Here is a 13,202-nt window from a genome sequence, read left to right as displayed (position 1 = left end):
TATATAAAGTGCGGTAGGGCAGAGAGCTAGTGCCGTGTGTGAAGCTCTTCAGCATCCCTGAGAACCTGAGCTCAAATCCACAGCACCCCCACGAGGATGGGTGTGGTGCTGCCCACCTGTAAACTCAGCATTCCAACAAGGAGATGGGAGCAGACAAAGGAGAATACCCAGGAGTGCAGGGGTAGCTAGTCTGGTGCACATAACAACGAACAACAAGAAGCCTCAAGCCTGGTGGAAGATGAAGACCAACAGGTAAGTACACACACACAAAGATAGAAATAATAAGAAAAAAAGATGCATATGAAATGAGAAATAGATACCAATATGATGGTGATTAGGGATTCATGTCAGGATTTTATGTGATGGTAAAGTACACAGCTATATTTTCTAAAACTGTTTTCATTTAGAAACTGACATGGAAATATCAACAGATTACATGATATGAAGTTTAAGACTTGCTACAGATGACGTTGGGGGTAGGTGGGATACAGATGGAAATAAGATCGGAAGGAGTTTTTAATGTTAAGGTTGACTGCTGGGATAAGACACCCCATGATACTATCTGCTCCACACTCTGCATGCCCCCAAGTTTCCCAAAATAAAAATTCAATGAAAGCATTAAAAATGACTGGTGATATACATATCAACTCTTGACTTTGGCCATGAAGGTTGTGGTGGTTGCATGAGAAAAGTCCCCCACAGGACCCGCCGTGGTCCCCAGTAGGTGGTGCTGTTTGCAGAGGTTATAGAACCTTTAGGAGGTGGAGTCTTGTGGGAGGAAGTGTGCCACTGGGGCCAGGCTTTGATGAATTGTGGCCTTGACCCACTACCCAGTTCCTATTCTCTCTTTCCTTCCTAAGTGCACCGTGATCAGCCTCCTGCCGGTGCTGTCATCCATTCCTTCCTGTTGTCTCACACCTCCCTCCCCAGGATGGCCTCCATCTTTCTACAGCTGTGAGCCAACATAGCCTTTCTTTCTTAAGTTACCTTTGTCAGGGTATTTTATCACAGCAACAGGGAAGTAACTAATACAAAGGCATTCTGATCGATCTGTTTATCTATTTATCTTCTATCTATCTATCTATCTACCATTGTCTACCTCCCTACTGATCTATCTGTCTGTCTGTCTGTCTGTCTGTCTATCTATCTATCTATCTATCTATCTACCATTGTCTACCTACCTACTGATCGATCTATCTATCTATCTATCTATCTATCTATCTATCTATCTATCGTCTATCTATAATCTATCATCTATATACATCAACAAATCAACATTCATGAGGCTTGAATTATTATATCTAACATATTAGAAGCAACAATGAAAAATGTTATCACTGTATTCCAGGTTTTCTGAACTTGAGATAATTTAAATAGGCAAAAAGAGGATATGTGGCCCCCTTTGGGCCCTAGGAGGAGGGTCTATCCTGGTGTGTGTTCAAGAAATTCCAAAGAGACAGGTGGCTGTATATTTCTTTGCCCTAAGAAGGACCACTGTAGCCAGAATGAACTTTATTCTGCGTGTAATCTATGCCATTGGAGATCAAGCTTCATTTTGTCCACATTAGTCAGACAGCTAAGCATGCCAACCCAAGAATGAACACAACTCTGGACTCTAATAGAGATACTTCCCAGTTAAAGGTTGAACAAACACCTCCTGGGTGCGCCAACTGTAATACACGACTCCATCTAAAACCTCTCCATCAATTTCCACCTAACCCCTGTGTTCTCAGGAATATAAAAACCCTCTCCTAACTAGCCTGGGGATTCTCTTGAAGGGAAGCTGCATTAAATTTCTCTAGCTATCTTGTTCCAAGTGACAGACACACATGATTTAAATACCTCTAAGTGGAGAATTTCCATATGGGTTTGGCTTAAATATCAGACACAGATAAAAAAAAAATACTGTTACGGAAAGAACATAGGTAGATTTTACAGTTCTCCACTGGGCATGTCAAATGCTGGCAGGAAAGGGTGCTTAGAACTGAGCTGTCCCTGATATTTCCTGTATGGCAGTGACTACATACCACAGAGGCCAGCAGCCTTCAGGATTGACAACTGAACAGGCGACGATAAACTGAGGAAAACTCAATGTCCAGAAGTTCTTTACTGACCTGAAAACTGTATGTGATATCTTTTCCTTTTTACACAGTAAGACATTCTTAGATGGATCGGTACTCAAAAACAACAGGAAAACACAGACCCTCAAGGTGGTCTTTGCAACAGTCTGAGCTAATGTCCGAGCCACACTGAGGGTTCATGAGTGTTACCTAACCTGTAAACTGGAAAGTTCCTGCCGGCTTTCAGTTCCTAGGAGGGGGTCTTCAAGATGGTCTTGCAGAACTAAGGTAGCCCACATCCTCCGCTATGGGTTGGGGACAGGGCAATAAGCTCAGTGGAAGAGGAAAGAGTGGCTGTGGGGTCTGAATGAGGGGGATGCAAGGCGTGGTCTGAAGGTGTGAGAAGAGGTCTAGGGACCGGTGTTTGTACAACAGTATAAGTGTATGAACATACTTACACACTTAAAGTGCTTCCCTTTCATTCTTACCATCTATTTATCTGGTATGTATATGTGTGTGCAAATAAACCACTGCATCCATGTGGTTAGAGGACAACTTGCTGGAATTAGCTCTCTCTTTGCACACGTGGGTCCCAAGGGTCAGACTTAGGTCGGGCTTGGCAGCAAGCGCCTTTACCTGCTAAGATACCTTGCCCACCCTTAAAGGTGGTTTTTATGATGCAATTGACTACAATAAAAAAAAGGAGGGGGGGATAATATGATTTCTATTTTGCAGAGTAGTCTAATACAGTAGGTGACTTTTTAAAGTATGCAAGTTTTTCATAGAAGAAGTATTTAACGAAAAAGAATTTCTATTTAAAAAGTAATAAATCTGGGACTGGAGAGATGGCTCAACACTTAAGAGCCTGTGGTGTTCTTGCAGAGGAATTTGTGTGTGTGTGTTCAAATCCAGCGCTCACATGGAGGCTTATTGCAATCTGCAACTCCAGTTCCAGAGACTCTGATGTCTTTTTCTGGTCTCTGTGGGGACCAGGCATTCATGTAGTGGACATACACACATGTAGGCAAACACTCATATACATAAAACAAAAACATCTATTTTTTAGTAACAAATATAAATAATCTTTCTCTCTCTCTCTCTCTCTCTCTCTCTCTCTCTCTCTCTCTCTCTCTCTCTCACACACACACACACACACACACACACACACACAGTGAGCTAGCTAATCATCTAAGTGGCTGTGACGGTTGACATATGGGAAGCAGAAGAGCTGGAGTTTTAAGGTTTGGCAGACAGCTCTCTGACAATGCTACCCAGAGCAAGATGTTTCACAGTAACATCCAGCCTCCAATGTCCTATTGGGTACCACAAGTCAAGTGTCTCAGTTTCCAAAACAGCACGTCCAGGGATGCTAAGCAACCCCAGGATACTGGTGGCATCCCATGTGATGCCCAGCCTTTCCCACCCAGAGCCCCCAGCGGCTAAGCCCACTAACCCATCCCCATGGCACCCCAAGAGATGCCCAGCCTTCCCAATAAGCCCACTTACCCGTCAGAGCCTGGCCTGGAAGGGGTGCTGTCAGAGGAGAGGGAGGACACGGAGGCCACAGACAGAGGTCGGGAGGATGATGGCATGGTGAAGGATCGCACCATGGAGCGTGGACGGCTGCCTCTCCTGTCATCCAGACCCGAGGGCTGGGAGAGGAAGAAAAAGTGTTAACACCCAGGCCATTCTGGACAGAGTCCTGTGTAGGAGCAACCTCAGCAGTGTGGGATCCAGACCTATGTGGGCCCACACTTCATACACCGGTTCCTTTGTTGTTCTGGAGACTATTTCAACATCTCTTGAGACCTGACTCGATGCTTATTTTAAGTATAATGTTCTTCTCAAAGACACATCAACCTGTCCTACAGCGGTGATATTCACCAGGAAGTTTCATGCAGAAGGCATCAAGAGTGTGACTATAGAATGTGTAAGATCTTTGTATGACCTCTGCTGAACTGCACAGTAACATCCGAGCTGGATGTCCAGACTTGCAGAGCTGTATTGGCTCAAAGGCCTCACTACAGAGGGCACCTCCACACCCAAGAGAGACCTCCATTGAGTGATGCAGAGAAGCCTGGGTTAGGCTGTGGGGTCTCTCTTTCCCACAAGAGGACCAATGACACATTCCAGAAAACAGTCGCAAGGTGGCATTTTCTGGTCTCTTTTCCATAAGTTGCTATACATTACCCAAGAAGCCCAATGCCAACGGGCTACAGCATGTATCTACATCTAATTAGGTAGGAAACACTAGTGTACCTGGGCCTGGAGCCAGATGTTGGCACATCTGGACCACAGCTGTTTCACAAATACTTTCCTTGGGTTGGCAGAAATCACATTTCTATGCTGCATCAGCCTCCCTACCCCACCCCAGGATGCTGGCAGGTCACACAGCCAATAATCTACAGGACAGTTGATTTATATGACTGTCTCAGCCCTTGGAGGCAGCAAAGTGTTGATTATATATTCTTTAGGGTCTCTGCTGAAATTATCTTGCTGTGCTATGGTGGCACCAAGGTGCCCATGGATGATGCAGAAAGGAACGTGGCTGTCTGTCAATAAAACTTTATTTGTGAAATAGGAGGTGAGCCCTGGCACAGTCTGAATGGTGGTTTGTTTCGGGTAAGGAGATGGGTGGAGGATAGAGAGCAGAGACAAGCAAGGTGTCCTGGCCTCACCAGGCTTTAGGAAGAGAACAAGAGGGACAATAAACAAACAAAAAAAAAAAAGGTTTCATGTGTGTGGGAGCAAAAGCAGATGCCCTCGAACACTGTGGGCAGCAAAGGGTTCAGTTGTTTCCATTCTGGGAGTCTCTGGGAGTCTGTTCTGTGTTCATCCAGGAAGCAGTGTCTCCTTGGACCTCCAGAATCGACAAAATAGATGCAGAGGAGCAGGCAGGAGAGGCGCTGGCATTGCATAGTCACAGAGTGTCTAGAGCGTCCCTTTCTGGGGCTTAGGCTGGCTCAGAAACATTGACAAAATGGCTTATGTCCTTTCTGTGGGTTTTTTATTTTAAAACCCATCCTTTTGGAAAGAGGATGATATAATATTGCTTTTCAAAGTATTCTGAGATGCCTGTAGGTTTCCAAAGTAGGTAAGACAAGACAGGCACCTCCCACACTGCCTTTATGACCACATTCTTCACAGAAGGACAGGCTGCAGCCTGTGCCATTGTCTACCCAGAACTATTGGCTTCAGAGCCTCATTCTGGGCCCCAGGAGGGAGTAGGACTCAGGAAGGTTGCTATCTGCATAGTAGTACCCATGGGTGCAAATCTTCCCTGAATTCTGTCTCCTGAAAGTCATATTGTCCCTGGCTGGGATGTCTGGCTGCCCCCACCAAGAGAAGCATGCCATCTGGAGAAGGTGATGCAGAAATTGTTTGTCTTGAGTCAAGGATGTGTGCCAAGGTACCAGGGAAACCTGTCTGAAAAAAAGACCCTCATAGCTTGGCCAAGTCCCTCTCCCCGCACACTACTGCTACCTTTCTGCCCTAGCTCTCTGTTTTGACTTGTATTTGATGGCAAGCATTCTCCATGGTATTTCATAGCAGAGGAGGGATGTAAAAAGTGCCAGGCAAGACCGCTAGGTTTCTTTAATTGTGGAAGATGCATTAAATAGAAACAAACAGAATCAAACAGAAAGCTTTGCATATAGTTAAAAAACTTGGAGCCTAAACAACTGTTTAATTCCTAGAAAATTTCAAAGCAACACGGAACTCTGGAAGAGCTGCCTTGTGACAGACACACCCACAAACTTTGGCCACTTAACTCTGCTTGTGGCAAGCTGCTGGCTCCAAGCTATCAAGCACTGCTCAAGGACTTGCAGAAGGGTCCTCCAGGGCAGCAAGGCCGGCCAGGCACCTGCATGCTGAGCTGTTTACCTGCGGTGGCTCCCAGTGGACTGTCAGGCCAGGCTCTCATCTGCTGGTTTGCACAACAGAGCCCGGGGTGATTTTCTTCTGTCAGACTTACGTCCTGCTGGGTCTGTGACAAAGCCCTGGCCCTGGGTTTGGAGAGGTAGGCTCCACTGTGAGCCATGCCAAGTGGAGGCGCGTCTGTAAGAGCACAGCTGCAGGGCTCCTTGCACTGCTGGAAACCAAAGCTGACCATCTGCCCCGCCTCTGACCCCAGTCCTAGTCCAGGAACTTCCCAGGAACTCATCACCTGAGCCATTCTGCTTCAGGTCCTGAGCACAGTCTGCTGTCCCTGCACATGCCTCTTGGAAGCTGCTTGTCTTTCCAGGACCAGCCTTTTGTGCTCGTCTGTCACAGGTATGCCTCTGTCTGCACTGGCTCCAGCCTGCCACTCAAATCCTTGCCTGCTCCCAGCCTGGATCATTCCTACCTCCTCCAACAGCCAAGTCTTTAGCAGCAACAATTTAGAACACCAGTAACCCATCTCTTGTTCCTTCCTGGCTATGGTGTGTGTGTGTGTGTGTGTGTGTGTGTGTGTGTGTGTGTGTGTGTGTGTGTGTGCGCACGCGTGTATGCGTGTGTGTATGCTGATGGATAAAATATGCATGTGGAGGTCAAAGGACAACCTCAGGTAAATTTCTCAGGTGCTGTCCACCTTGTATTATGAGACAGGATCTCTCACCTTGCCTGGAGATCTACAAGCGCAGACAGAACTGGCCACTGAGTTTCAGGGCCTGCATGTCTCTCTCTGCCTTCCAAGCACTGAGATTACATGTATGTGCCGTCATACCTATTTTATTGTTTTATTTTGTTTCACATGAATTTTGGGGATTGAACTTTGGTCCTAACGCTGCAAGGAAAGCTTGCTACTAATAAAGCTATCTTCTGTAGCCCACTGGCCATGTTTGTTTGTTGTTTAAGACAGGGCTTTTCTCTGTAGCTCTTGCTGTCCTGGAACTCATTCTGTAGACCAGGCTGGCCTTGAACTCACAGAGATCTACCTGCTTCTGCCTCCCAAGTGCTGAGATTAAAGGTGTGTGCCACATTTCAACCTCAAGCTAGGCATCGCCTCACCCCATCTCTGCTTTGGGACACCGTGAGCGCTATTGCCTGAGGGTTATACAGCTTTCCGTGTACGACATGTCTGCAGGCATGAGCTCTGTAACCCAACCGAGTCCCCAAGTACCTCTGGGAAATTTCTGCATGACCTTGAAGGACTGGGACGCAGACAGACAAACAGGGAGAAGGACCACAGCTAGGTAATAAAGGTGGCAAACTTTCCAAAACTGGGTTATTCCTCACCCACTTGACCTGAGTCGAAAGCCTGGCAGTTTAAAACAATGGCCTGGTAGGCTTTATCTCCCACCAGCAGGCCCTCTGTTGATAGACTGACTCGGCAAGTTGAAGGCCTTGATGGGGACACAACAGTTGTGGGCCAAACAACCATCAAACTTACCACTCCTAAATCAGGGGAGGAAAACTCTTCGGAGACCTAAAAGACCCTCCAGCTCTGGAGCCGAAGAGCCCGGATTTTTCAGCTTCCTGACTCCTATCTGCTTTGCGGAGGGTCTTTTCCTCTGTGTGTCGACTGCATGTGTGTTTCCTCGACCCTGACAAATGCCTTTCTTTAGCTGCTCTTTGTGGTATTCAGGATTTCTCCTCTGCTACCTGTCACACTCTAGATGCCCCCACATACACACTTTTAACTCTCTAACCGGCCCTGCCAAGACCCCTGGACTGCATTAGCATCCACAGCAGTCTACTCAGACAAGATGAGCAAGGTATGTGGTAACTGACAAGTCTCCTAAAATGGTCCGATGAGAGGCTGTGTTCCCTGACACCCCATTTCCTAGCAGGCATGACAGAGGCCTCAGTCCCGCTGCTCCAATGGGATGCTCCTCTCCTGGGACCTGGCCACTCACCATAGTCCTGACACCGTATTGCTTTTCCACTTTTTCCTTCAGCTGCTTGAAGCAGGCTTCCATGCGCTCGTGGAACGGCCTCAGGGCCTCAGTGACTTTGTCTCCATGAATCCTGATCCCTTCAGCCAAAAATGGAATCTGAAAAAAAAAAGAAAAGGAAAGAAAAACAAAATCACAGGTTGGCGGCCCTGACTTGGGGGAACAGTCTAGACTGAGCAATACACAGCAGGAGGAAGTAACAGCAGGCTGGCTGCACCTGCTTTTGTTCCCAAATCAGAGTGACTGGTTAAACTCATCAGCAGGCAGGTCACCCTCCACCCCCAGAGAAAGAAATGTTTAAATAAGAACTGTTTGGGTCTTGAGGGGACCATAACGAGGGTGGAGCTCCCCACATGATGGGTGCTCTGTTACTTGGCAGGGGTGGGAGGAGTCTTGTCACTCAATCCATCCCCAAACAGACTTAACATGAGTGTTTCTCCCTGGAGTCTGGGGACAGATGTGCTTTGAATGTGCTCACATGTGCCTTGTTCTGGTAGCGAGAGGTCATGGCAGAGCCCATTCATCAGCTGAGAAGATTGTATTTATAGGCAATTGAGAAGCCTGCCCCAAACATAACAATCCAATTAGAGGTGATCTATCGTCCTGACGGATATTCTGACTTGGAAAGAAAAACTAAATTTATTCTCCCTCAAAACCAAAAATAATCGCTTCTCTGCCGACGCGACTGTCACAAGGGATCCACGCCAACACTTCACTTCCGCAGAAATGATGCTGACCTTTAAAATTGCCACGTGAGACATTTTCCTTCTCTCGGTGGCAGAGACCCCTGGAGCAGTTACGGCTAGAGGGTGCAAGGGAGCAGGCTCCATTCTGTCCCTGAACTCTGCTTCTCCCCCTGGTACCCAGACTGGAAGTTAGTCAGTCTTCAATGAAATCAAGCTAAGAGGCTTGCTCTTAATAATTTATAATTAAATAAAGATACTGATTAAAAACTGATTTTCCTAATAAGACAGAATACCAATGCGAACCAGCATATTTATTAGTAAGAGGGATAATAAGTACACAATTGAGTTTCACGTGAACAAACTCAAGGAATCTTAGCAAGATGAATCAACTCATGATCTGTTTCTGCTTCCTTTTATAGCACACAGCTGCTGCCTCTCTTGTACTCCAGGAAAGGGGGGGGCACGTAAGTATCCCCATATTCAAAGCACCCAGCCTGCTCAGAAGGCACTGATAGAAAAGTTTGTTTTGCTGATATTTGGACCTAAATCCATTATTCTGTGGTAACTATCCAGTTATCACAAAAGACCCGTGTGCAGTTGAACCTTCAGAACAAGGTGTTTTCATAGCTCTCTATGGATTCTTCATGCAGATGCCAGCTTCCCCAGGGCTTGTTGTCATGTGCCCAGGGCCAGCCTAAGAAATGCTCACTGCCAGGCTTTCTCTTCCTGAGTTCTGACTGGGGGGTAACGACACAACAACGTCGGGACAACTTTGGGTGGCAAGGCAAATATGTTGTCTGAGGAAGAGGGGAGGCGAGCAGGTGTGGGAAGGCTGTCTCCAGGCGAAGCCATAGTCACAGGCCACAGTCACTGTAGACACTAAGAGCAATTCTGATTCAGAATGGCTGTTTCAAATGTGCAAAATACAATCTAACCATCCTGTGTTTGGTGGTGGAGGTGGTGATAGTTGCCAGGTGGCAAAAGTAGTCTTTGTATCAAAGAGGATACTTGATGGATGAGAGAGCTGAGGCCCTTGTTTGCACTGCGATTGTTGGAACCTGTGGCTTGGCAGGCGAGACTTACGAGGTGAGAGATTACACAGCTCTCAGGCATCCCTGACACTGGGCAGATAAAGCCTTCTCATAGGATAGGATTTGGCCCCTGCTTCTACGTCTATTTGGAGCTGAGCTGCAGCTGTGATCCTAAATGAAAGGAAATAAAAAGAGCCATTCTGTGCAGCTCTGTCCAACAAACGAGGTGCTTAATACACGGAGGGAAGCCAGAGACCTCGGGCCTGAAACGGTCTTTTGAGGCCCTTTTGTTCCACATGTTCAAACTATCTCCGGCATGCAGATTCCTAACCCCATTCAGGATTGCCACACAATTGCCATTAGACCCAGAAACTATGCCCCACAGTTTGAGTCGCTATGGGTACCCCTGGAATCTGCTATTTCTAAAGAGCCTCAGACTCTGGAAGAGGTGTGGGGGGGGGGAGGACGGGGGGCTTTACCAGTCACACCTCCAGAGTTCAAAGTGAAACCTTCGACCCTTTCTCAATAGTGCTCTCCTCAAGCACCGTGTGTCATCATGTGTGCGCTGACGAGGTCCAAGTCCTGCCAGCAGCAGGGAACAGCTTTGTTCACAGCGCTGAGGGCCCTGGCCCCTGCAGAAAGGGCGGTGCCTATTGTTGGCTGGGAATGATGAGTGAGCTTACTGTCTCATCTTTGCACGGCTCAAAGAAAATAAATATGGTGCGTAGTGGCTCAACAGGAGAAGGTGTGGCCTCATCTTTGGACACTCTGCAGGTGTGTCAGAGGAAAGAGCAAGGAGAGCCTTTGGGGGAGCAGTTCCTGACTGAGAATCCATTGCAAAGTCTGCAGGGGCAGCCGGCATCATGCCCAGTCTTTCAGCTGGCGAGGCCAGGTCATCACTGTGTCCTCGTCTTCAGAATCATGAAGCAGAGCCGAGGAGCAGCCTGAGGTTGACCGGCCAATCTTACCAGTACTGTAGGTCATGGAGGCATGTTTGTCTACGGCCGTACACCTGTGAGGTAACACTGCCAGCAAGCCCTGGGACTCCTCCTAGGAGAAATCCTGCCCTGCCTAGATAGAATTTCGGGAAAAACTCAAACTGAATAAACTAATGAGCAAAACGAGAACAAGGCTAACTGTAAAGCTCTCGTTTTTTTTTAATGAACATACAACTCAATTACTGATACGAAGATATCAAAACTCTTGCAAATGAGAGCAAAATCGCAGGTAATGTTGTGAATATGTATTTTTCCCTTTGCTCTTTCATTTAATGAAGTCGCTAGAAAACAGATTCTTTCAACTTTACCATGCGCTGCTTTAAAATTCATCTTTTAATATAGTTATTAGGGGCGATGACATGATGTGGGCATAAAGTCTCTCTCTGGGGAACAAATTATTTTCCTCTGTATGACTTGAAACTCATAAAATCCAATTTGCTGTAAAAGCTTACAGGGGGAAAAATCAATAGAACTTCTACAGACCAAACTAGTTTTTGTGTTATGGCATTCTGGGGGTATTTTGAGTTCTGTGCCCCCTTGGTTTCTAGGGCCTCAAATGGAATCATCCAAAATTTAAACTCTTTCCCAAGTTTTCTTTTTAAAATAAAGTCGCAGGGCTTCTATGGACGTGACTTACATTCTGAGTGAAGAAACCACTATTGACCAATAGTGTTCCTCCCTTGGTGTTCAGAAGAACCTTATCATGTCACAAAAACAATTCCAAGGGCAATCAGACCTCAAGAGACATATAAAAAAAATCTCTCTCTCTCTCTCTCTCTCTCTCTCTCTCTCTCTCTCTCTCTCTCTCTCTCTCCACGGTGGCCAAGGCAAGAGCTTCTGCTGCTGAGTCCACCTTGATATCTGATATCCTTCTATTAATCCCGGTCACACATAGGTTTCCTAGCGGATCTTGTTCATTAGTGACACATAAGTTTGGGGGTGTTTATGTAACTTTTTCCTTGCGAATATGTTAACCCAGAGGATTCCAGGCTGGTAGGAATATATGCAAAGGGGCCCAGGTCACCATCTTCCTTTCCTGGCCATACCAACCTGCCAAGCTATCAGGTCCTTGAGCTTCTCAATCTGCCCATGAGCCTCGGGATGCTCCTGCAGGTATCGGTCTGTGAAGAAAGCCTGCGGAGACAGGGAGACCCGGTCACATGTGATAGCTGTTTACATGTGATTGCCTAGCACAGAATTGCATATAGGAGCCTTGGGAAGAGATCCATGCATAACCTAGTCCCACAGCCCTCCCATGGCACTCCTTGCACACCTAGGTTTGGACACAACACAGGCAGCACAGAGGCAGCAGGAGTCCAGAAAGGCCACAGCAGATCTAGATTGCTTGGTCCTATTGAGTAGCAGGGGCTACGGCTCTCTCAGCTGTACCAAAGTTTGGAAGTTCACCCTGATAGCTGTTATTCTTCTCTTCTATTGAGTCCAGTTGGATAATTATTTGTCTGGAGGACACAGACATTGGCAGGAGGGTGCTAACTTTTCTTCTATGGCCACAACCAGCTCACTAGGAGATCCTTCTGGTCTTGGGTTTCACTGTCTAAGTCTGTGTCAACAAGTTTCTTTTGTGTAGGGCCAGCAGAAAAATAATTTTGGTCTTGTGGACCCCATAGGCGGCTTTGTTTAGTGTCTCAAATACGTCATTGCTGTGTCAGAGAAACTGTCAGAGGCAAGGGAAATAAATGCATGTAACCCAGTATTTGCAAAAATGGGCAGTGGGCTATGGAGGGCAGACCTGATTTAGCCTGCACCCCATGTTCTTTGGTTTCTGCCATTTTCTCTGAACTGTTGTTGAAAGTCAGAAGTCCACTCAGCTCCTCCTGTGCCATCTCTTTAGGGTAAATATCTGGACTCTTGCTTATCTCCAGAATGGGATCTTTATGTTCTTAATGGCCCCAAGAGTTCTGGAAAGTGAGGGTGACTCTTCAGGATAGTTTTGGGGTCCCAGGAATAGAGTTTTGAAATGCTCAGCCCATCCCAGGTATCTCACGTGCCTTCTCATAGTTGGCAAAACCGCCCATGACAGCGGGATCCACAATGCCATTCAGGAGCATGGACAGGGGATTGATGGGCAGGCCTGGGTCATCCAGGTGCTGCTGGACCATGCTGCTGATCTTGTCATTGGTCAGCTGCATCGTCTCGATGGCATTCTCCAGTGGGCTGATCTCTACCTACAAGGAAGAGAACATGGTGGGCATCATTCCAGCTATGGCAGTGTGCCCAAGTGAGGCGGCCTCCCTGGCCTCCTGGACATTTTTTGTCTAACACCTGGTTTCTGTGAAAATACAGGTATTTGGAGTTATGGAAATTCACTCTGAAATGAATAGAATATTTTATGAACGAATAGAGTTTATTCATTTCACATGAGACTATATTCCTCCTTGGACATATTTTTACAGACATGATGATTCCCATTTTATAAGCCAAACTTTGCCTTGCTATGGAATAGTGTTAATTTATTGTTTGGTTTTATTTATGAGTGGGATTTTACCTGTATATATGTCCTAAATATATGAATAAATTCTATTCATACACT

At 46.6% G+C, this 13,202-nt stretch overlaps 1 protein-coding gene across 2 annotated transcripts in view; it reads right to left on the bottom strand.

The window, feature by feature from the left end:
- Nucleotides 1-13,202, bottom strand: part of Dock1 (dedicator of cytokinesis 1) — a 512,909-nt gene that overhangs the window by 12,469 nt on the left and 487,238 nt on the right. For both annotated transcript variants that reach the window (XM_050136678.1, XM_050136679.1), the window contains exons 45-48: nucleotides 12,661-12,837; nucleotides 11,702-11,785; nucleotides 7,898-8,035; nucleotides 3,567-3,712 (exon numbers count right to left, since the gene is read on the bottom strand). In XM_050136678.1, coding sequence (XP_049992635.1) covers nucleotides 3,567-3,712; nucleotides 7,898-8,035; nucleotides 11,702-11,785; nucleotides 12,661-12,837 — 545 coding nt within the window. The remainder of the gene's footprint in view (nucleotides 1-3,566; nucleotides 3,713-7,897; nucleotides 8,036-11,701; nucleotides 11,786-12,660; nucleotides 12,838-13,202) is intronic.

Source organism: Alexandromys fortis, unplaced genomic scaffold (genome assembly GCF_014885135.2).
Source record: "Alexandromys fortis isolate MF-2015 unplaced genomic scaffold, M_Fortis_MF-2015_v1.1 scaffold_3, whole genome shotgun sequence".
Lineage (NCBI taxonomy): Eukaryota > Metazoa > Chordata > Mammalia > Rodentia > Cricetidae > Alexandromys > Alexandromys fortis.
This window is presented reverse-complemented; position numbering and strand designations above follow the sequence as displayed.